At 41.8% G+C, this 23363-nt stretch overlaps 2 protein-coding genes across 2 annotated transcripts in view; both read right to left on the minus strand.

The window, feature by feature from the left end:
- Positions 1 to 4664: 4664 nt before the first annotated feature.
- ZC3HAV1L (zinc finger CCCH-type containing, antiviral 1 like) lies at positions 4665 to 15300 on the minus strand. The gene is made up of 4 exons (XM_060107586.1): positions 14875 to 15300; positions 13755 to 13890; positions 8008 to 8266; positions 4665 to 6816 (listed from the first exon to the last, which is right to left on the minus strand). The coding sequence occupies exons 1-4, from the start codon at positions 15246 to 15248 to the stop codon at positions 6680 to 6682; spliced, it is 906 nt and encodes a 301-aa protein (XP_059963569.1). The 5' UTR covers positions 15249 to 15300; the 3' UTR covers positions 4665 to 6679.
- A 3035-nt stretch (positions 15301 to 18335) lies between these two features.
- Positions 18336 to 23363, minus strand: part of ZC3HAV1 (zinc finger CCCH-type containing, antiviral 1) — a 63951-nt gene continuing 58923 nt past the window's right edge. Inside the window, exon 13 of the mRNA XM_060107584.1 lies at positions 18336 to 22480. Coding sequence (XP_059963567.1) covers positions 22218 to 22480 — 263 coding nt within the window. The 3' untranslated portion in view covers positions 18336 to 22217. The remainder of the gene's footprint in view (positions 22481 to 23363) is intronic.

The following is a 23363-nucleotide window of genomic DNA, read 5'->3' on the forward strand; positions in this document are numbered from 1 at the left end:
GGGAGATGACAGGCAGAGCACAGAGACTTTTTAAGGCAGTAAAAATACTCTGTATGATATTATAATAATGGATATATGTCATTATATTTTTATCTAAACCCATAGTATACACAACACTAACAGTGAACCCTAAGGTAAACTATGGACTTTGGGTGATGATGATGTGTAAAAGTAGGTACATCCTGGGACTTTCCTGGTGGTGCAGTGGTTAAGAATCTGCCTGCCAATTCAGGGAACACGGGTTTGAGCCCTGCTCCAGGAGGATCCCACATGCCGCAGAGCAACTAAGCCCATGTGCCCCAACTACTGAGCCTGCGCTCTAGAGCCCATGCGTCGCAACTACTGAGCCCGTGTGCTGCAACTACTGAAGCCTGTGTGCCTAGAGCCTGTGCTCCACAACAAGAGAAGCCACCACAATAAGAAGCCTGTGCACCACAACGAAGAGTAACCCCCACTCACCACAACTAGAGAAAGCCTGCGTGCAGCAACAAAGATCCAATGCAGCCAAAAATAATGAATAAATGGATTTGCCTTAAAAAATAAAATAAATAAATAATAATTTTTTAAATTTTTAAAAATAAACATCTAGGGCTTCCGTGGTGGCGCAGTGGTTGAGAGTCCGCCTGCCGATGCGGGGGACGCGGGTTCGTGCCCCGGTCCCGGAGGATCCCGCGTGCCGCGGAGCGGCTGGGCCCGCGAGCCATGGCCGCGGAGCCTGTGTGTCCGGAGCCTGTGCTCCGCAACGGGAGAGGCCACGGCAGTGAGAGGCCCGCGTACAGCAAAAAAAAAAAAAAAAAAAAAAAAAAAAAAAACATCTAAAAAAAAGCAAAATAGGTGCATCCTTGCTAAAAAATACACCATTCTGGTGAGTGATCTTGACAATGGGAGAGGCTATGCATGTGTGGGAGCAGAGGGTATATGAGAAACCTCTGCACCTGCCTCTTAATTTTGTTATAAACCTAAAACTACTCTAAAAAAATCAAGTGTGGGACTTCCCTGGTGGCACAGTGGTTAAGACTCCGCACTCCCAATGCAGGGGGCCCGGGTTCAATCCCTGGTCAGGGAACTAGATCCCACATGTATGCTGCAACTAAGAGTTCACATGCCACAACTAAGAAGGCTGCATGCTACAACTAAGGAGCTGGCGAGCTGCAACTAAGCAGCCCGCCTGCCAAAATTAAGATCCAGCGCAACCAAAAAAAATAAAAAAATCGAGTGTACTAAAATGTAGCAAATAATAAATGCCCAATCATAGGACTATGATTAATAAATGATACATTAAAAAATATAATGCAGCTATCAAATATAATTGTGAATGCTTTCAATTATGTCGGTAAATGCTTACAAAACAATATCAATCCAGAAGGGCATAATATGAAATTGTATTTATAGTACACTCTCAATATTTAAGAATATGTACATGGAAAAAGACTGAAAGAAATATCCTACATTATTAACAGTGATTGTCTCTACACAGTCATATTATGGGTGATTATATGACTTCCTTCTTAATACTTAATTCCTGTATTCTCCAAAATTTCTACAATATTATAGTATTCCCCCCCCCAAAAAAAAATCTTTTGGAAAAATATTCCTAAATAATAAGAGTAATTCAAGGATACATAATACATTATTTTAAAACTAATAATGAATGTGAGGGGATGGATGTGCTAACTAACCTTACTGTGGTAAACACTTTGCAATATATATGTGTATACAGATGTATCAAATCATCACCTTGTACACCTTAAACTTACACAGTGTTATATGTCAGTTACATCTCAATAAAGCTGGAAAAAAAATTTAATAGAAATTATAATAGGGCTTCCCTGGTGGCGCAGTGGTTGAGAGTCCGCCTGCCGATGCAGGGGACACGGGTTTGTGCCCCGGTCCAGGAGGATCCCAGGTGCCGTGGATCGGCTAGGCCCTTGAGCCATGGCCGCTGAGCCTGCACGTCCGGAGCCTGTGCTCCGCAACGGGAGAGGCCACAGCGGTGAGAGGCCCGCGTACCGCAAAAAAAAAAAATTATAATAACATTACAAATCAATTTACAAAAACTCAAAACAGTACCTAGAATAAAATTTATATTTTGAGAATACAGCAATAAAAAGGAAATTACTACATACACACATAACATATAAATGAAATTTATTTATGAATGTTTAGATGCATACACTTGCAAGTTACCAAATAGGATAAAAAATACATTAAAAGAATATATGGCATTATCAAGTGGAGCTTACTCAAGAATTTAAGGATGTTTTAATATGAAAACCATGAATATAATCATATTAGGTAACTTAAATGATTAACATTATATGATTATATCAAAAGATACCAATTCCTACCAAAAGCTTCTAATAAACAAGAAAAAGGATGTTATTTCCCTTATTATAATAGAGAATATTTGTTTAAAACCAATAATTAACTTCATATTAAATGAAGAAATATCCCGAAATATCTTATTACAATTTTATTTAACAAAAAGATATAATAGAACTACATAAGACAAATATTTTTGCAGCTACAATTTTATATTTAAAAAAAAAACCAAACAAGCCATCTAATACTGTTAGAACAAAGACAACTCACCTAAAGACAAATATTTTGAAAATCAATAGCATTCTGAAGATAGAGATTCCCATACTTAGTAGCAATACAGATATATTTAGCCAAGAAAGAATTTATGCAATAAGGGATATTCATGACCTAGATAAAAACATGAACAAATTATAATGAAAGAAATCAAGAAATACGTCAACAATGAAGACTTAATTCCTTGATGGAAAGGATTAGTATCATAAACATAAGTCATAAAGAGTTAATTTTAGACCTAGACAATGCAAACCGAAGCATCAAAAGGATGTTTACCTTATATAACACATTCCTTAGGGAAAAAAAGATTCTTTGAATACTAAAAATATGTGAGGAGAAAAAGAATCAATGAGAGCAATATGATACTGATTCAACAGATTCAAATGCAGAGTTTAATTCATTATACGGCAAAAAATATTTAACTACCAAGTGTTATAATTACCAAAAAGAATAAATAATGTTTTTGCTCAAAGCCGGGGAATAAAAGCATTGCAATGCAATGTACTAAGTGCTAGAGCTTTGAGAACACTAGGAGAGCTGCCTGTCTTGGGGTCAGGAAGGGCTAACCTGACATTTTAAATAATCTAATTTTGCCAGGTTTTGAGGCAGGAGGAGGGAAGGAGTGGCACTTAGAGGGAGCATCATTTACAAATAGAGTCTCAAGATAAAATGGCACATTCCAAAAACTGCAAGTAGGTCAATACACGCAATACTGGTCTGCATTTTAAGAACTCAATTAAAAGTCAATATTTTAGGGCTTCCCTGGTGGTGCAGTGGTTGAGAGTCCGCCTGCCGATGCAGGGGACAAGGGTTCGTGCCCCGGTCCGGGAAGATCCCACATGCCGTGGAGCGGCTGGGCCCGTGAGCCATGGCCGCTGAGCCTGCGTGTCCGGAGCCTGTGCTCCGCAACGGGAGAGGCCGCGGCAGTGAGAGGCCCGTGTAATGCAAAAAAAAAAAAAAAAGGCAATATTTTAAAATCAGAAAATTTCTCATAAAAATTTCTGGATTTGTGGCTGCTTTTGACAAATTGGATGATACATCAAATTGGGCCCCACATTCCCACGTGGAAGCAAGAGGCAGCTGTCCCTTTTAGATGGGACAGTTTGCCACAGCACTTCCTCTCTTCCCCCATTCTTCTCACATCCACCTCACTTTATCCATTTATCTTAACTTTCTAGTCCCTGTAGGGATTTGAGTTTTATGACTTCTATCCTCCGTGATGGGGACCAATGAAGGTTATGGCAGAAAAAAGCAATACGATTAGGTCTGCATTTCAAAAGGTCAACCAGGCAGCAGGGGGAGAGAAGGGTGGTAAGGAGATCAATGACATCCACAAAAGCCTATTATATTAAAAATTACAATGGGGGTACCATCCTTGAAGTGGAACAGAGGTCCATCTCGCACTTCCTACAAAAAACTCTCACAAGACAGACTTGAAAACCACTGAGTTAAGAATCTGTAAAATAAATGTAAGAGGTGATGAGGGTTTAGAAAAAGGCAGTGTGTTGGGGATGGAAAGAAAGGGGTAGAGAGGATAAAAATTTGCAAGATTTTTAAAGTGGAAAATTCTGCAACACAGGGTAACCAATCTGACACAGGGAATAAGAAGAAAGGAAAAGTATAGGACAATTTGCAGGTTTGGGGCTTAAGTCATTTAGTGCTGACACTCCAAAATAAAGAACAAAAGGAGGAACAAGTCTGGAGGAAAGTCAGTCATTCAATTTAGGGTATTTGGAATTTGTGAAGCCTACAGATGTGCAGCTTCATCTCATAAGCCCTGATAAATTGCCAAAGAAACTCTAATCTGATAACTCTCTAACAGGTGAATCATCAAATTAAAATAAGAGACAGGTATGATTACATAAAATGTTTTTATAGGATGAATACCAATGGAACTAAGATTAAAATGGAATATTATAGAATTGAATAAAATATTGCAACAAAGATTACAAAGGGTCAATAACTTCATATATAAAGGCATAATTATAAGATATATAAAAAGAACACAATAATGTAAAAATCTACTAAGTCTTTTAATGTAAAGAATATGCATTTATACACTATACTGTTTCCATTAAGGATTTAACATGGCTTACAAAAGAAATATAACAGTAAAAGAATAAAACGTAAATAATAATAATAAAATATAAAGATAATTTTTTAATTAGCACCAGAGAAATCGTAACTAAGAAAAAAGAAGCAAGACACACAAAACATAAGAGCTTTCAGAAATACTGCTGTTGGCAATCAAAATGAAGAGATTCACATAAGTTGCGTGACTCTTACTGTCCATTAGGAGAAAACACAGCACCTTCTCACTTTAAAAAGGACAGTTTTGCACACCTCCCCCAATGGAAAAGAAAAGTTTCCATGATTAAAAATTTTCTAAATTAAATAAATTTAGCTTGATGAAAAGCTCACTACTTTGGCCCTATTTCTCAAATGTTATGTTATTGCCAGACAGTTAAATTAAAAAAAAAAAACCACTTTACACACCAATATTTGTGGTTATTAATACAACAAACACAGGAAAGAATTTCACAAAGCTGCTTCTCTGTGGTACCCCTTGATGAAAACAAGGAAATAAACACCAGGTACAACTAAAAAGAGACAGCTGGGTGGGCAAGGGCAGAGAGAAGGGGGGAAGGGAGAAGTCAGTATGGAATGGGCGAGGTATATAGATTTCTGATGGTCCATCCTGATCACAGAAAGAATGGGTACAACTTAGAGGAATGTATGAGCTATGCATCCTTCATACTACAGGAATCTAAGACTTTGGTAAAAGTTTAATAAGAAATGGAGAGTACACAGAGTGAGGTAGAAATCTCTGGTGAGCACCCGTAAGTTATATACTCTGCGGTGTTGGCTGAGGATGGATCCACGAGAGTTGGATATCATATCATATACAGTCAATATGCTTTTACGAAAATTAAGGAGCCGATTAAAGGCCAAGTCACATCAGCACAGAGGAGGGCCCCAGCAATTAAAGGGCATGTACAAACTACACAAAATAAAGACATATAGAAAGAAGACATACGGAAGAATATTTACTTGCATATATATATATATATATATATTTTTTAACCCATGCCCCCTGCAATGGAAGCACAGAGTCCTAACCACTGGACCGCCAGGGAATTCCCGCATGTATTTTTAAAGAAATGAAAATCAAGAGTATCATTCAGCAACTGTAAGTGAAGCAAAAGTAAAGAATAACGTAAAAATTTAATATTGTGTGGATTTTAAGAAAAGAGTTATATTCAAAATTTGTTAGAATCAAAATATCCCAGAATGGGGCTTCCCTGGTGGCGCAGTGGTTGGGAGTCCGCCTGCCGATGCAGGGGACGTGGGTTCGTGCCCCGGTCCGGGAGGATCCCACATGCTGCGGAGTGGCTGGGCCTGTGAGCCATGGCCGCTGAGCCTGCGCGTCCGGAGCCTGTGCTCCACAGTGGGAGAGGCCACAGCGGTGAGAGGCCCGCGTACAAAAAAAAAAAAAAATCCCAGAATAATGGAACTAGTTAAGCAAATGATGATATATTAGTGTATCTGTGCATGAAAATGATTACGCATGATAAATGTGAACAAATATGGAGAGATGCTTATGGAATATTAAGTAAAAAAAAAAAAAAAAAAAAGAAAGAGCATAAAGTGTATGTACTCCCTGAATACCACAATGTAAAAACTATGTGTATGGGCGTACAGAAAAGCACTTGGCTGGGTCGCAGAACAAGTCCGCAGGAGCCTGCCTCTTTAAGAGCTCTGGCCAGCCAGCCCGGGGAAAGCTCTCAGGAACCGCAGGATTTGCCCAGGACTGACCTCATCTACTCTCAGGTTTTACTCTCCCTTTGCCTGTTCAATGTCTAACCTCATCCTCAACCACGCACCCCCAATTTTATCCTCCCAATCTGGCATTTTCTCCTTTTCCATCTTCTTTAATTCTCACCACAACTTGTGAGGTAGGTATCATTATGGCTATTATTAATAAACGATTAAATGAATGAATGGTTACAAATTGAATCTCAACAGAAGCTTTGTTTTCAGACCTTCCAACTGGACAACGTTCTTCTTATTTCACTGACGTCCTCTAAGGTTTACCTGCACATGGCTTCTTGGCTGACTCAGCAGGGCCAGAGACCAGAGGACCGGCCTCTGCAGCCCTAGCTACGGGTACTCCTTGTTTCTCAAGGCTCTGGGAATGCTCAGCAGAAGAAGCTGAATTATCTAAAAAGAAGAAGAAAGAGATGAGGTTTCCTGACATACCCCTTCATCACTCTAAATTTCATCCTACGTTGGGAGCATCAGCCCAGCTAATCAGATCACAGATAAAACTCCCAACACTTTGCATTTGGAGAGTTCGTGTCTTCTGGAGGAAAATATACATAAATATTTATATATCTCAACAGCAAGCAGAAAGTCACATTTCATAGCTAGGAGAGACCCACTAAACAAGACCAGATGAAGAGAATAACAGGCCCTACCCACAGGGCAGAACGTCCCTGCCACCATTCAGGGACACATCTACACAGCCTCTGACACTGGTACACGCAGAGCCCTCCCTACCTTCAAACCACACTCATAGTCGGCCACTACCACCCCAACACAAGAAAATTCCATATTAAAGTTTAGGGGCTCTGACTTTGATGATCTGGTTTTCCTATCAGGAATTCTCCAAAGCCCACCACCCAATGAAACTGATTTTCAGCTATAAGCAAATCTAATGGAATAAGTACTCTCGCATTGTAATTTAAGAAGACCAAGCCACACTTTATAGACCTTAAAAAAGGACAGACTATGTGGCAACATGAGAAGATATTTATGATGTTGTAGAACGTGAAAATGAAAGATACTAAACTAATGCAGACTTTGACCACCACTGGACTAGTATTTTCTAGTAACAGGACTGAAGGGCCTGTAATTAAATACTACCAATTATTATGGATTAGAGTGAGTGGAGTCATAAGTGATTTTTATTTTTACTCTCTATTTTCCAAATTCTTCTGTAATGTGGTTAAAATTTCCTAAAAGTTTAAGAAAAAACTTTAACTCAATTTAATAAAAGAAAGCCATCCCTACATTATCCTTACCTAGATTCTAGTCACTAGCCTACCTCCCTCCTCTTTCCTCCTACCAAAGCGGTTAAGACTGTTCTTCCTACTTCCTGACCCCCAACTTACCGAGGAGCTACACTGTTCAAACACTTGGGCAGAGGCTATTAGCTGGCAGCACTGAAAATAAACTCCATCCCTTCCCTCCTTTGGTTAGAATCACAGTTCCATATCATAGAATGTTGACTGATGAAGCTTCCCCAAGGACAGAGCAGCAATTAACCTAGGAAAGTGCTTTTTCCCCAGACTCACTTTCAGCTCAGCACTACACTGTTGACAGTGTTTTGTCTACCTCTGAGAGTCTCACCTTTATTTTCAAGCATCTTGTGCAGCTTCATGTGCTTGTAGGTAGCAATTATCTGAAAATTAACGACACTTGGAATATTCAGTCCTTGGTCCTGCAGCAGCTGCAGGGATGTAGCGTGAATTAGCTGATGAGACCGCTTGCACTTCGGCAGCCTGCACTCTCCCCTGACAAAGGACTTGCACACGTGAAACTTGTTGCATTTATCCTTCAGGTTGCAGTAACCATACAGGGCTTCACCTTTGTTGTAGAGCAAACAGACCTGGTACAGAAGTGAAGCAACACTTAGGACATTCATTTTCACTGTATCTCTTAAGCCAATAAAGGACAGCTTCTCTAAATGGCACCTTCTGATCATCAGTGGCTATTAAAATCATCATGGGTGAAAGGCAGATGGGTATATAATAGTTCCTCCACCTACATCTCCCCTAGCTGTTACTAATGTTCAGCTGCCCCTCTCTGACCTTGACTCTCAGTTGGCCCGCCCTCCTATCCCAGAGCCTGTAGCCAATGAGTGACGTCTATGCAGGTATAAAAGGCTGGCTCCCTTGCCTCAAGGCTAGAACCATTCTTCAATGTGATTTTTCCTCTAGAGCCCCGGCATGAATCAAGTCAAGGCCAGACTTCACCTTGCTTGTAGCTCTCCCTTCCCTCTTTTTTTTTTTTTTTTTTTTTGCGGTACGCGGGCCTCTCACTGTTGTGACCGCTCCCATTGTGGAGCACAGGCTCCGGACGCGCAGGCTCAGCGGCCATGGCTCACGGGCCCAGCCGCGCCATGGCATGTGGGATCTTCCCGGACCGGGGCACGAACCCGTGTCCCCTGCATCGGCAGGCGGACTCTCAACTACTGTGCCACCAGGGAAGCCCCCCTTCCCTCTTTTTTACTTTACAGATTTTCCCCAAGCATCCCTCCTTCAATATATCACATGCACCTAAAATACTATGTCAGGCCCTGCTTCCAGGGAAACCAACCTGGAAGCGTGAACAGATAATTTATTATCCAAACTAGGGCATTTTTCAGGGAGCACTATTAATGTTTGCACTGGGACCAGACATTGTGTACCTCCTGAGATGATGCAATAGGAAATACAACTTTCCAGGTATTAGCATGAAAGTCTGACATGGCTGGAAACTCCCCAGTCCCAGGCAAACAGGGACCGTTAGTCACCCTAACAATATACCAAATATACAAAGAATTCTTGCTACAAAATCAAGCCCAAATCCAATCAAAGGTCTAGATCTATCAATTTACAGTAAATTCAGGGGATAGAGGAACATGTTAAATGATATTAGAGGAACACAATTAGTCAAACCTAAAATGTGGGAAAATTCCAGTGGACACAAATGACCTGGTTTAAAACAAAATGATATCAGAGAACAAATGGTTGCCAGAAGGGAGGTGGGTGGAGGATGGGTGAAAGAATTGAAGGGAATTAAGAGGTACAAGCTTCCAGTTATAAAATAAGTCATGCGAGATTCATTGTAGTGATTTTTTCATAATGTATGAAAATATTGAATCACTATGTTATGCATCTGAAACCAATATAATATTGTAAATAATTATACTTCAATAAAAATTTTCAGAAAATAAAAAAATAATAAGTCATGGGATCAACCAACAAGGGATTAAGCTCCAAAATATACAAATAGCTCATGCAGCTCAATATCAAAAAAACAAATCAAAAAATGGGCAGAAGATCTAAATAGACATTTCTCCAAAGAAGACATACAGATGGCCAAGAGACACATGAAAAGATGCTCAACATCACTAATTATTAGAGAAATGCAAATGAAAACTACAATGAGGTATCACCTCACACCTGTCAGAATGGCCATCATCAAAAAATCTACAAACAATAAATGCTGGAGAGGGTGTGGAGAAAAGGGAACCCTCTTGCACTGTTGGTGGGAATGTAAATGGATACAGCCACTATGGAGAACAGTATGGACACTAAAACTAGAGCTACCATATGATCCAGCAATCCCACTCCTAGGCATATATTGAGAGAAAACCGTAATTCGAAACGATACATGCACCCCAATGTTCATTGCAGCACTATTTACAATAGCCAGGACATGGAAGCAACCTAAATGTCCATCAACAGAGGAATGGATAAAGAAGATGTGGTACATACATGCAATGCAGTATTACTGAGCCATAAAAAAAAAAGAACGAAATAATGTCATCTGCAGCAACACGGATGGACCCAGAGATTGTCATACTGAGTGAAGTAAGACAAAGATATCATATGATACTGCTTATACGTGGAATCTAAAAACATGATACAAATGAACTTATTTACAAAACAGAAATAGAGTCACAAATGTAAAAAAAAAAAAAACAACTTATGGTTACCAGAAGGGAAAGAAGGGGGAGGGATAAATTGGGAGATTGGGATTGACATATACACACTACTATATATAAAACAGATAACTAATAAGGACCTACTGCATAGCACAGGGAACTCTACTCAATACTCCATAATGACCTACATGGGAAAAGAATCTAAAGAAGAGTGGATATATGTGTATGTAAAACTGATTCACTTTGCTGTACAGCAGAAACTAACACAACATTGTAAATCAACTATATTCCAATAAAAAAAAATTTTTAAGTCATGGGGATATAATATACAGCATAAAGAATATGGTCAATAACACTGTAATAACTTTGTATGGAGACAGATGGTTATTAGACTTACCACGGTGATCATTCCATATGTATTTAAATGTCATACATATGAAACCAACATAATATTGCACATCAATTATACTTCAATCAGTAAGCCAAAAAATGGTATGCTGCCTATGATTGCGATGCCAATTTTCTAAAATGAACCCATAATTTTAGTGCAATTCCTACCTCCCCCAAAGAATTCCTATAAAATAGTTTTAGGAATTTGAATGATTCCAAAGCTCATCTGAAAAAGGAAAGAAGTGAGAATCAATTAATGAAAAAAAGAAGAGGGTTTCCCTGGTGGCGCAGTGGTTGAGAGTCTGCCTGCCGATGCAGGGGACACAGGTTCGTGCCCTGGTCTGGGAAGATCCCACATGCCGCGGAGCGGCTAGGCCCATGAGCCATGGCTGCTGAGCCTGCGCATCCGGAGCCTGTGCTCCATAACGGGAGAGGCCACAACAGTGAGAGGCCCGCGTAACATACACACACACACACACACAAAAGAAGAAACAGGAAGCCAGAACAGTTTTTTGAAAAATAAAAGCATTAAAGTAAAAATGTAAAAAAACTCACAAAATGAGTATAAGTTAAGCCTTCTACAAGACAGTATTAAGCACATATGGTCTTATTGCTCAGCTCTAGTAAATCTTGAAGCAATAGATTATTCTGACTTGGGGGCTAGGTCTAGGATCTGTTTTCTTTGATCTCCTGTACATTCTGGAACCAGTATCACACTGTTTAATGAAAGTAGTTTATATTTTAAGATATGATGGTACGAGTCTCTATGCCCAGTTTATTATAAAAGGATATATAACTCTCAGGAATAGTTGGATGGAAGAGATGCATAGGGCAAGGTATGTAGCAAAGGGTGTGGAGCTTCCATGCTTTATCTGGGCGCCACTCTCCCAGCACCTCCACATGTTCACCAACCTGGAAGCTCTCCAAAGCCATCCTTTTGGGTTTTTTATGGAGGCTTCATTACATGGGCACGATTGTTTAAATCACGGGCCATTGGTAATTGAACTCAATCTCTAGGCCCTTTTCCCTCCCAGGAGGTGGGAGTGGGACTGAAAGTTCCAACTTCTAATCACATGACTGGTTCTTAGGGGAACCAGCTCCCATCCCTAGGTTACCTAGAGGCTTTCCAAAAGTCACCACATGAACATAACAAAAGTCACTTTTTATCGCTCTCACGTTTGACATGTACACACTGCTATATTTAAAATGGATAACCAGGGACTTCCCTGGTAGTGAAGAGGTTAAGAATCTGCCTGCCAACGCAGGGGACATGGGTTCGAGCCCTGGTCCGGGAAGATCCCACATGCCAGGGAGTAACTAAGCCTGTGTGCCACAACTACTGAAGCCCGTGAGCCACAAATACTGAGCCCAGGTGCTGCAACTACTGAAGCCCGCGCACCTAGAGCCTGTGCTCTGCAACAGGAGAAGCCATCGCAGTGAGAAGCCCGCACACCACAACGAAGAGTAGCCCCTGCTCACCACAACTAGAGAAAGCCCACGCGCAGCAACGAAGACCCAACACAGCCAAAAATTAATAAATAAATTAATTAATTTAAAAAAAGTAAAATGGATAACCAACAAGGACCTACTGTATAGCACAGGAAAGTCTGTTCAATATTATGTAACAACCTAAATGGGAAAAGAATTTGAAAAAAAATAAGATACATGTATATGTATAATTGAATCACTCTGCTGTACACCTGAAACTATCACTACATTGTTAATCAACTATACTCCAATATAAAATAAAAAGTTAAAAAAAATTTAGGAAATTCCAAGGGTCTTAGGAGCTCTGTGCCAGGGGCAGAGACAAAGACCAAATATGTATTTCTTATTATAAATCACAATATCACAATACTTGCCCCTTATTGATTTTTTATGTGTACTGTACCTATATTACATACTGAATCTTTAGGAGTGTGGCAGAAAGGAATCACCAGGTATTTTCACACACGAGATGTGAGGTACACTCCTGCCTCATCCACTGTGCTTGTCCACGGTCCCTGCTGTCTAAGTGGCCGTGTTTTGTGCCACGTGCCACGCACCTCCAGTTCCAGATGATTAGACGGAAGGCAGGCTCCTGTCTTAAACGCAGCCAACCCATCAACTGCTCACAGAACACTGATATAGTCTAACATGACAAGATGAGGTTGGACCCAGGGTACTCGGGTAGAAGCCATAAAGAAAAAAATGCAATAAGTTTAACAACAGAAAAATGTTAAGCTTCTATAAGTCAAAAAAACTCATAAACACTAAAGGTAAACAGAAGTTGCACTGCCCCTTCTCTCGGAGACAAAACAGAACGCCCCCCCCCCACCTCCCTATAGCTGCCGCATCCTCCTCTCCCTTCCTGCCGAGATCTCTCGTAATACTTTCTTTGGGGATTCCAACCCTTCTGTTTAAAAAATTCTTTGTGTATAGCTAAACAGATACAAATGTGCTAATTCTGCCATTATAGCAGTTGTAATGGGCATCTTTGGAACAACATAATGTAGTTCCAAAACAATTCAAATTAATATCTAAAGCCCCCAAAAAGTAAATGGGGGGGATATTTGTAACAAATGTGACCCAAAAAGGGATCTGTATCGTTAAAGACATCTTATGAATTAACAGGAAAAGACAAACGCCTGGATAGAAAAGTCAATAAAAGTATAAACAGGTAATTCACAGAACACAGGCTTCGTAATCAGTTAAAACTAAATTCAAATCTGCCATTTTCTATGTGATCTTGGGCAAGTTATTTAATCGAGCCTCAGTTGCCTCACCTGTAAAATGGGGACAGGCATACCTCACTCATAGGCTATTAATCAGCTAAGGTATATGAATTACTCAACATTCAGTAAGAACTCAAAAAAACCAGTAGCCATTATTATTATTTCTACACCACACTTCTGTGTATCAAGGCCCAATAAAATCATAGACTGCAGAAAGGCCAGCACTGTATCATACCCACCCCCCTTCCCCTCAGGCTGTCCTCTGTAAGCAGATTGTTGATGTTCTCCCCTGACTTTTTTCAAGGTGCAGACTATATGAGGGTGACTCCTTAGTGACTCACCTCTGGTAAAAGGCAGGGGTCATTCTGTAAAAGAAGGATCCGAAGCTGGGCCTCATTGAGACCAAACAGTCCCTGGTTTTTCAGGACTTGGATGTTGACAGGTATGTGGATATCATGAGAAAGGGTGCAGGTAGACCTAGAACACAAAGGTCTGGATCAGAGGCCCAGATGAAGAAGGGGCCAGACTGTCGAATCCCTTCCCTAGGGTCACTTTCAACTTGCAGGTGAAGTTACACAATTTTCCATGAACCCATGGATACTACAGTCTAATAAGCTCTGATAATAAGAAAGCTGGGATGAAGCAACTCCCCTCCCAGAGCCATTTAATTCTGAATGAGGATGCTTTAAGGCCAAAGGGACCCCCTCCCCCAATCACCTGCCTTGACAGAGGGTGCCCGTGGGTGGGTTCTGCAGAGGACCGCACTGGGCCTTCTTCACCCTAAGCGGCTGCGCACCCCACCATCCACCAATCTTAAACAGAATGCATGCCTCCTCGCCCCACCCCGCTTTGGGGGGGCTAGAGGAAACCGAGGAAGACTGGAGTTAGGAGGCCGCCTCAAACGACGTCTTCCAAATCATCCAGCCCTCAGTTTTCCTGGAGGGGGGTGTCAAACTAAATCGCGCTTTCTAAACCTAGAGAGCACAGACTCGCGTCTGTAAAACTCTGTGCTCAAGTGGGAAGGGCCGATCTCTGGATAAAGGATCCATGAATCTCATGGGGTCCGCAAATGGCCCCCAAAGGGCCACTGGTGGAAATGAACGCAAAAGTCCTAACCTGATTTATCCCGGCCGTGCTGTGGAGGATCTCGGGGGGCGGGGAAGAGGGGAGCAGAAGCTGCAATCTGGGGCGGGGGGAGGCTGTTGAGAAGTCCAAGTCTGGACGATCTTCCGCCTCATTCCTAAGCTGGGAGCGCGAAGGACCCGGAGGGGCCCTTTCCCGGGGCTTTCCTTCAGCCCTTACGTGGGGGGGGGGGGGCGGGCGTCCGGCCCGGACCAACGACCCCTTTTCTTACTTCTTAGCTGGGTCCCGCTTCCGGCTGGCCAGGCCAGGCCCGCGGCCCGTGCGCCCTGACCGCCGCGTCCCGCCCGCCGCCACGACCCGCCCCGCCCGCAGCCTCACCAGCAGTCGCGGTTCGGGCACTTGCCCATCATGTGGCGGCGGCAGAGGTGCAGCTGGTCGCAGGCCTGGCACTCGCCGCGCTGGTAGCGAGCGCAGAGGCGCGCGGAGGACACAGCCACAACCCGCCAGGCCGAGGGGCCGCCGCCGCTGCCCGCGCCGCCCTCGCCGGCCGCCACCTCGGCCTCGGCGTCCCACGGGTCTTCCCGCACCTCCACCTCCTGCAGCAGAAAGCGGTCGGGCCCGGCCTGGCGCAGCACGTCCCGCAGCCGGGCCTCCGAGAGTTCCACGTGGCCGCGCAGATCCTGCAGGAACATGCGGCCGCCGTGGGCGCACAGCACCTTGGTAAGGAACGAGCACACGGTGGGCTCCGCCATGGTCGCGGCCCGGCTCCCTGTGCGGAAATCCGAGGCGGGCAGACTCCTCCCAGTCACGTCCACGACTACAAACCCCGTTCCCGGGGCGGGCTGGGGGGAGGGCGGGCGAGGGGCGGCCGCCCGTGGGCCGCGGCGCAGAGAGGCGGGTCCCAGGGCCTGGGTCCACCCTGGGCGCGGATCGGGCGGGGACAGACTTGATTGAGCGCCTGCTCTGCGCCAGGCACCCTTCAAGGTTAAGTCCTCGCCTGGAGGGGCTCGTATAGTCGGGAGGAATTTGAGATACTGGTAAGGGCTACAAAGAAGATGAAACAGGGAATGTGGTAGAAGGTGCCTAGCTGGACGGCGTTAGGTAGCTGGGAGAGGAAGACTTCAGGATGTAGCCACTAGCCACAGTTGAGCATTTGGAATGTGACCAGTTTGAGTTGGAATGTGCTTCAAGTGTGAAATACACATACACCGGATTTGGAAGCTTTAGAATGCAGAGTGTAAACTTCATATTCATGATGTTAAACTCATAATATTTAAATAAAACGTTATTATAATTTCATGTTTCTTTTACTTCTAATGTAGCTATGAGAAAATGTAAAATGGCTCACTTTATATTTCTGTTGGACAGCACCTGTTTAGACCTGTACATTTATTAAGGAGCTATCTTTTTGCCCAACACCATGCTGATTTAATGACTATTTTTTGAGCCAACCGCTAATGCAGCAACAGAGTATAAAGATGAATAAAACATAACTGAGGGGCTTGCCTGGTGGCGCAGTGGTTGGGAGTCCGCCTGCCGATGCAGGGGACGCGGGTTCGTGCCCCGGTTTGGGAGGATCCCACGTGCTGCGGTGCGGCTGGGCCTGTGAGCCGTGGCCGCTGGGCCTGCGCGTCCGGAGCCTGTGCTCCGCAACGGGAGGGGCCGCGACGGTGAGAGGCCCGCGTACCGCGAAAAAGAAAGAAAAAAAAAAAAACATAATTGAGGAACTCAACTAGCCGAGTTGCCGTCTTAACAGGGGCGGTTGTGAGGATTAAATGAGTTAATGTCACATAAAGAAGCCAAAGAGGAAGCCCACTTTAGCTTCCAGATGCCAGAAGACCTTCTCTGCCGTGTTAAGAAATTTGGACTTACAGAAGACTTTGGGAAGCTACTGAAGGAATTTCCGCTGGCGAGTGACGGTGGTCCCTCTGCCTAGAATGCTCCCCCGCACCCCTTTCTAGATGTCTCCTTTTTGTCATTCAACTCTGAGCTTAAATGTCTTCTCTTTAGCAAGGCCTTTCCTAAAGTCGCACCCAGGTCTCTGCATGCAACTTATCACTCATGTTTTTCTTACTTATTTATATATTTGTAGAATTCAAACGTGTGAAAGCAGGAATTTTGTGTGTCTTATTCCTTGCTGTATCCCCAACACTTAAAAACAGTGCCTGGCTATATTGTAGGATAGATGTTTTTTATTTTGTTTTTTTTTTATTTTATTTTGTAGTAGACAATTTTTCAAGCAGGAAATTAGAAGACAGTGAAATAAGCACCCATATATATCTATTTCCTCGTGTTACAAAATCTTAACACTTTGTCCTATTTTATTTGCCCGATTGTTTTGGCTGAGAATTTGTAAGTTTCAATTTCAATTTCTAGATAATTCAATCCTAAATACTTCAGTAGGCATGATTTCTAAAAATGGTAAATTTTCCTACATAATCCTAACATCATTTTCATAATTAACAAAAGTAACTGTAACTTTCCTTAACACTTCTAATGTAGGATCAGTGTTTTAGAAAGATCCCTGGCAGTAATAAGAATGGATTTCTAGAAAAGCAAGACAGGATAATAACAGAAGAGAAACAGAAGTTGAGGGATTATCATCTCAATTTTTATTGTGTTGTTTGCAGTGGACAATCCAAGAGAAGATACTCAGTGGGCAGTTGTATTTACAAGTCAAAAGCTTAAGAAAGATTGAAGAGACTATCTGAGTGGCATCACAGTACTAGTAATTGGAGCTGTGAGAGTTGATAAGGTCACTCAGCACAAATAAAGTGAAGAACAGAGATGGGAGGATAGAACCTTGGGGAGTAGCAACAACAAACATTTCTGAAAAATTGAGAGCCTGCTATGGCAAAGTAAATAAACAAATGGAACAAATAACTAAGTGGAAAAACTCAAACATCTGCTCATGCTTGGTTTGATGCCACTTTGTATATTTGAATGTAGGTGTTTTTGACAGCAATGGGTTGGCTATACATTGTTTTATTTACATTGAAGTCCATATCAAATGGCAAATTTTACCTTCACTTTAATCATATCTATGTTGCCATATAAAGGTTCTCTCTCTCCATCCAAAGCTTTATGATTAAAAACGAATAAGTGGGGACTTTCCTGGTGGCACAGTGGTTAAGAATCCACCTGCCAATGCAGGGGACACGGGTTTGAGCCCTGGTCTGGGAGGATCCCACATGCCGCAGAGCAACTAAGCCCGTGCGCCACAACTACTGAGCCTGCACTCCAAAGCCCGCGAGCCACAACCACTGAAGCCCGCGTGCCACAACTACTGAAGCCCATGCGCCTAGAGCCTGTGCTCCGCAACAAGAGAAGCCACCGCAATGAGAAGCCCATGCACCGCAACGAAGAGTAGCCCCCACTCGCTGCAACTAGAGAAAGCCTGCGCACAGCAACGAAGACCCAACGCAGCCAAAAATAAATATAAATAAATAAATAAATAAATTTTAAAAAAAGAGTGGAGAAGGGCTTTTGAAGGAGTGACTGATAGGACAATTCTGCTGAAGATCATTTACATTTTTTTAACTTTTGTGCCTCAGCCTGGCCCTGTTCCCACCCCTAAGGTGCGTCAGCAGTTTCCAGCGTCTCCCTGTCTCAGCCCCTAGACAAAAGATGTGCCAACCAACTGCAGGCTTCGGCATCACAGCCACCCCACCTTCCCCTGGCAGTGTGCTAAAGGCTCCTTGGTCATTGAGTCCTGGAATGATGAAGCTGGAAGGGGCAACACACATCCTCTATCCCCCACTGAATAAACCGGTGTCTGCAACTGATTATCTTTTTGGAGATACCTGGAAATAGAGCAAATAAAAGCAGCGGAGCCAAAATTAATATTTATTTCCTTTTATTAGATAATCTCAAATGGAGCTTGGAGAAGAACAAGAAGGAATACAACTACTGAATTATACGAAGTTGAGCTTACTTTATTCAACAAAATTTATCCAATGTATCAGCATATCAAGCAGTCAGCTAGGTATCTGGGGTGGCACAGTGAACAAGACAGGTTGACTCAGCTCTCATGGAGCTCACATTCTAATATGGAAAGCAGACAACTCCAGGTTGGATAGATGCTTAAAATGAACAAAGCAAGGTGCAAAGTGTTTTAAAACCCAGAGATCCGGGAGGCAAGCATCCAATTTAATCTATAGAAGGACTCCTTATGGAGGTTAGTAAGCTAATCTAAAGATGCTAGGTGTTAACTAAGTGAGTGGTTCTCACTGTGGTATTTTAGAAATTGATGGATTGTTGGCTTCACGATAATTGCTGACTTTTACTGGCATTGAGTGGATGGAGCTAGGGAAAACAGATGCCCTGCAGTGTATGGGTTAGTCCCACACAAAGAATTATTCGGTACCCTATACGACTTTCTAATGTCCTGTTGGACATGTATGTAGGACTTACAGCTCGCCTGAGAAAATATAATTCATTTTTTCCTCTTCGACAATCTGTAATTTGTCTTGTCCTATTATCCTTATTTCAATTAACGTAATTCCGCTCTTTCCCTTACCACATACGGAGAAGGTATATGGTCCGTTATGACTTACCCTAATACTGGTTTTCATGCTGGTGTCACCCATACTAATAAGCTTTCCTTCTCCTGTACTTCTTTACGGGAAATAGCCCCTGATCGACTCTTAAGTCCAAACCTATTCACTGTAAGTAGAAGTAGATATCTATTTCATGATGTCATATAGCGTGGTCATGCTGGAGTATTTACACATTGATATTCATTTTATCTTTATTACAAACTTCTTTCCTTCCGTTTCTCCATTATAATAGTTGGGGCAGTAAATTGATTTCTTAAGAAATTCATGTAGATTGTAGTATCTGAATCATCTCAGGACAGCAAAGGGGATGTTACAAATTGCTCTGAAAAAGGTGAATAGATCTGATAGGGTTTGTGGTTGCCACCATAATGGCAGTGGGGGAGAGGACGCTATTGGCATTTAGTATGTGAGAGCCAAGTATGCTGAATATATTGCAATACGTTGGACAGCTCCTCACAATAGGTAATTACTCTGCGTGCTATACGAATTTTGAATGTCTCACTAGACATTCGTGTATAACCTACAGCTCGCCTGCAAGAATATAGTTATTTCCTCATTTTCTCCATTTCGACAATCTGTAGATTTTCTCTTTTTTTAAGTTTATTTTATTTTATTTTTTTTAATTTTTAATTTTTTCATTTTTTTGGCTGCACCACACAGCATGTGGGATCTTAGTTCCCCAACCAGAGATCCAACTACTGCTCCCTGCATTGGAAGCATGGAGTCCTAACCACTGGACCACCAGGGAAGTCCCTAGATTTTCTTGCGTAGTATCTTCATTTCAGTTAAGGTGGTTTCGTTCGATGACAGGCCCCTAGCAGGTGCGAGGCTTGTTTGGGGCATTGTTCTCTTATAGAAATAAGTATTATCATATGCAGAAAAGTTACTGTATCACTAGTTTTTATTCCAATGTCCACTCGTATCCCTGCTTTTTTATTTTCCCATACTTCTTTAGGCAGAATAGCTTCTGATCTCCTACCTTCTGTTAAGTTCAAATTTATTCTTTATAAGTAGATGTAAACGTCTGACTACTTAATGAGGTCTTGTAGTATAGTCGTGCCCAAGTTATGTACCTTTCATTCCCTTTTATGTTGATATTAATTTTATTTAATTTTTAATTTCCTTCTAAAATTGTTTATAGGTAGAGTATATTACCGCTGAATTGCATTTTGAGGATAATGAAGAGGATGTTACAAAGTATTTGTCATTAAAAAAAAAAAAAAAAAAAAAAGGCAGGAGTGCTGGGTGAGAACCACCGAGCTAGGTTAAAAGGGGCACCGAAGAACTGAAAGAAAGCCAGGGTGACTGTGAAAGAAAATAAATGAGAGGACAGGGAAGGGAGAGAGCCTGTGGAGCCATGATGATGATTTTGAACTTAATTCTAAAGGCATGATCAGATTTGTGTTTCGAAAGTAAAAAGTTTTAAATTCTTGCTGCTAAGCAAAGAACAACTTAAAAGGCAACAAAGAGATATTTAAAGAGGAAAACATGGGAACTGCTTAGATGTGCAGGGGGAGGGAAAGAAAGGATGACTTCTGGATTTCTGCTTGAGCAGATGTTTTTCTGGGGGAGAAACTGATTCGTTTGAGATAGGCAGATGCAGAGCTCAATTGTGGACATGCTGAATTAGAGATGGCTGTGAAAGATTCAACTAGAGATGTCCAATGGGCAGTCGGAGAGTTGGATAAATAGCATCTCTCAATGTGAGGGTCAAGATCAGGAAGTGAACACTCCAAAACAGAAGCTACCATGAAAAAAATAAGTGAATGAAAATATTTTTGGCAAGCCTCTCAAAAAATAACCCTACCCTAAAACATCTTATACATTTGTTACTGTTGGAGTCCTTTAAAGCCAAGGAGCTGTAGAGGTCTCTGCACTGCTCTAAAATCTAGTATAAAATCAACTCTAATGCTAGTTAATTTTTATAACATGCCTGCTGGAAGGAACTATAACAGGAAATGTTGGCGACTCGTATGCAATGTTGAAAACGAAAATTGGAAGGAAAACCCTGATTCATAATAAGAAAGGAACTCTTGGTCCAGGCACCTCAGCTGCTCTAAAAACTGATTGTGCTGCAATTCCACACAATCCGTCATATTTAGAAAAAGAAGCCCCTAGCAGGTGCGAGGCTTGTTTGGGGCATTGTTCTCTTCGTTCTGATTCTGTCTCACTAGGACACTCATCTCACCTCCTTAGGGGCTCATCCTTCAGCAGATGGCCCTGCTCCTAATTTCTTGATGAGCCTCAACTACCACAGCGAACAACTACAACAGCACTCAGATTTCTCAGTCGTGCTTGTGTGAATCTGGTTACTGCAACTCAGGCCCCCAAAATACCAACCAACACTTCATGAAAGTCTGACCTGAAAAAAGCCTTCTCTGTAATCATATTAGTTAGAATATAAACGTCTACTTTGCCATAATTTCATAGAGCCCAAATGGGCAGTTAACTCCAGTTGGTTGCTTCTCTCTGAGCCCCACTTAGCAGCTTTTTTTATTGAATTTCAGAAAGAGTCAACCTGGATGGAGTGTCCTAAATAAACGTAGAGATAAAGAAATGCATGCCCCCAAATCAGTTTCACCACAAAGAAAAAGTAGAGTACTGCAGTTATGTCCGTGCTAGCATTTAAATTGCCCTTACATTTTTTTCCCCCAGTGTATCCCTAAGAATTTTCCACCAACTTTTCACAATCTTCCATCCAAGATTTGCTTGTACTGTCTTATGTCCTTATTTCAATAGGCATTTTTAGATTTCTCTCAAATTTCCCAAATTAATTTTCTTTCAGTTTAACCAAAACAAAACCATGTCATGCAATAAACTAAACGAGTAGTTGGGAGAGAAAGTTTGCTGCAATTACAGAAGTTTTAGAAGTGAGTCTTTACCAGTTACATCTAAGGCAGTGATTTGAAAACTTTATGACACGTTTCAATCCTCTTCCTGGCTCTCATCCCCAGAAAAAAGTGATTTAGTTGGAATGGGGTGAAATCTGGACAGTGGAATTTTTTAGAGCTTCCCAGATGATTCAAATGTGCAGCAAAGTTTGGGAACCACTGATCAAAGGCATTTATAGGAGAGGAAATGTAAGTTTATATCTGGGGCAGTCTGATTCTATAAGTGAACAGAATGGTTATGGCATCCTTTATGACGCTGTAGCCACCATTTCTAACTAATCACGCAGGCTTTGTCTATTTCCGTATATTCAATCACATATTCTGGGTAAATCTGATCTTTCTGAAAGATGACAAAAACAGAGGGATTCAACCTTGTATCCACACAGCTGTCATACCGCAGAGGAGGGCTCATGTAAGCCTTATGTCCTTCAATAAAATCTCCAACCAGGACTCGGGCTACAAACATAACGATGTTTTTGGGATCACACAGGCAATTTTTATGGGAATTAATGGCATCTTTTGTGAAGTAATTTCCTAGAAATAATCAGAAAAAGAAAAAGGTTAAGAATTATTATAAAAGAAGGTATATAGTTTATAAGATCATTTACACATAATCACATGATAGGCATTGACCAAGTATATATGTCAGCAATACCTTACTGATACTTATAACTTTCCATTGTACTTAAAAAAAATGTTCATTACGCAAGTAAACTTGAATACAGTGTATAACCCTACTGAAATAACAGAAACATTTGTTACTCTGCAGGATCCACAGGTATGGTGTTAAGCCACCGGATACAATGAGCAACTGCTGATATCACAGTGGCCCAATTCATGCAAGGCAAGTTGAATTGTAACTGATAAACCAAAGATACTCTAACAGAGTATTATATTGTGTACATTCTAAGGAGGAAAAGTCATTTACTACTATGGGAAGGTTCTGGAAAAAGAGAAAGGGAGACGAGATGTAGCACGAGCAAACAACTGACCCTGGCAGAGCTCTTCAGACAGTTGATCCATCATCCTCAATTCTAAAACAACCTCTGATAATCACTGATGTTTCCAAACTCAGCAGATCAACAACCATTTCCTGACAAATTAAAATTTCCTGTTTTTATTTTTATTATTGCCCAATGTTTTTCTGCTCTTTAAAGGAAAGGAGTATATATTGCAAATTCTGATTTTCTATGCAAAAATTAATAAGTAAAATGAATTTGCTGTATTTACGATGACACATGTTTAATACATTTTTCTTTTTTTTTTTTGTGATATGCGGGCCTCTCACTGTTGTGGCCCCTCCTGTTGCAGAGCACAGGCTCCGGACGCGCAGGTCCAGCAGCCATGGCTCACAGGCCCAGCCGCTCTGCGGCATGTGGGATCTTCCCAGACCGCAGCACGAACCCGTGTCCCCTGC

Source organism: Mesoplodon densirostris, chromosome 9 (assembly GCF_025265405.1).
Source record: "Mesoplodon densirostris isolate mMesDen1 chromosome 9, mMesDen1 primary haplotype, whole genome shotgun sequence".
Lineage (NCBI taxonomy): Eukaryota > Metazoa > Chordata > Mammalia > Artiodactyla > Ziphiidae > Mesoplodon > Mesoplodon densirostris.

Excerpts from the sequence above, each read along its gene's own strand:
- ZC3HAV1L (XM_060107586.1), bottom strand. The coding sequence starts at position 15,248 with ATGGCGGAGCCCACCGTGTGCTCGTTCCTTACCAAGGTGCTGTGCGCC. Across the intron at positions 8,267-13,754 it reads ACCCCTGCCTTTTACCAGAG|GTCTGTTTGCTCTACAACAA; the intron begins GTGAGTCACTAA and ends CTTCTGTACCAG. Across the intron at positions 6,817-8,007 it reads CAAGATGCTTGAAAATAAAG|ATAATTCAGCTTCTTCTGCT; the intron begins GTGAGACTCTCA and ends TCTTCTTTTTAG.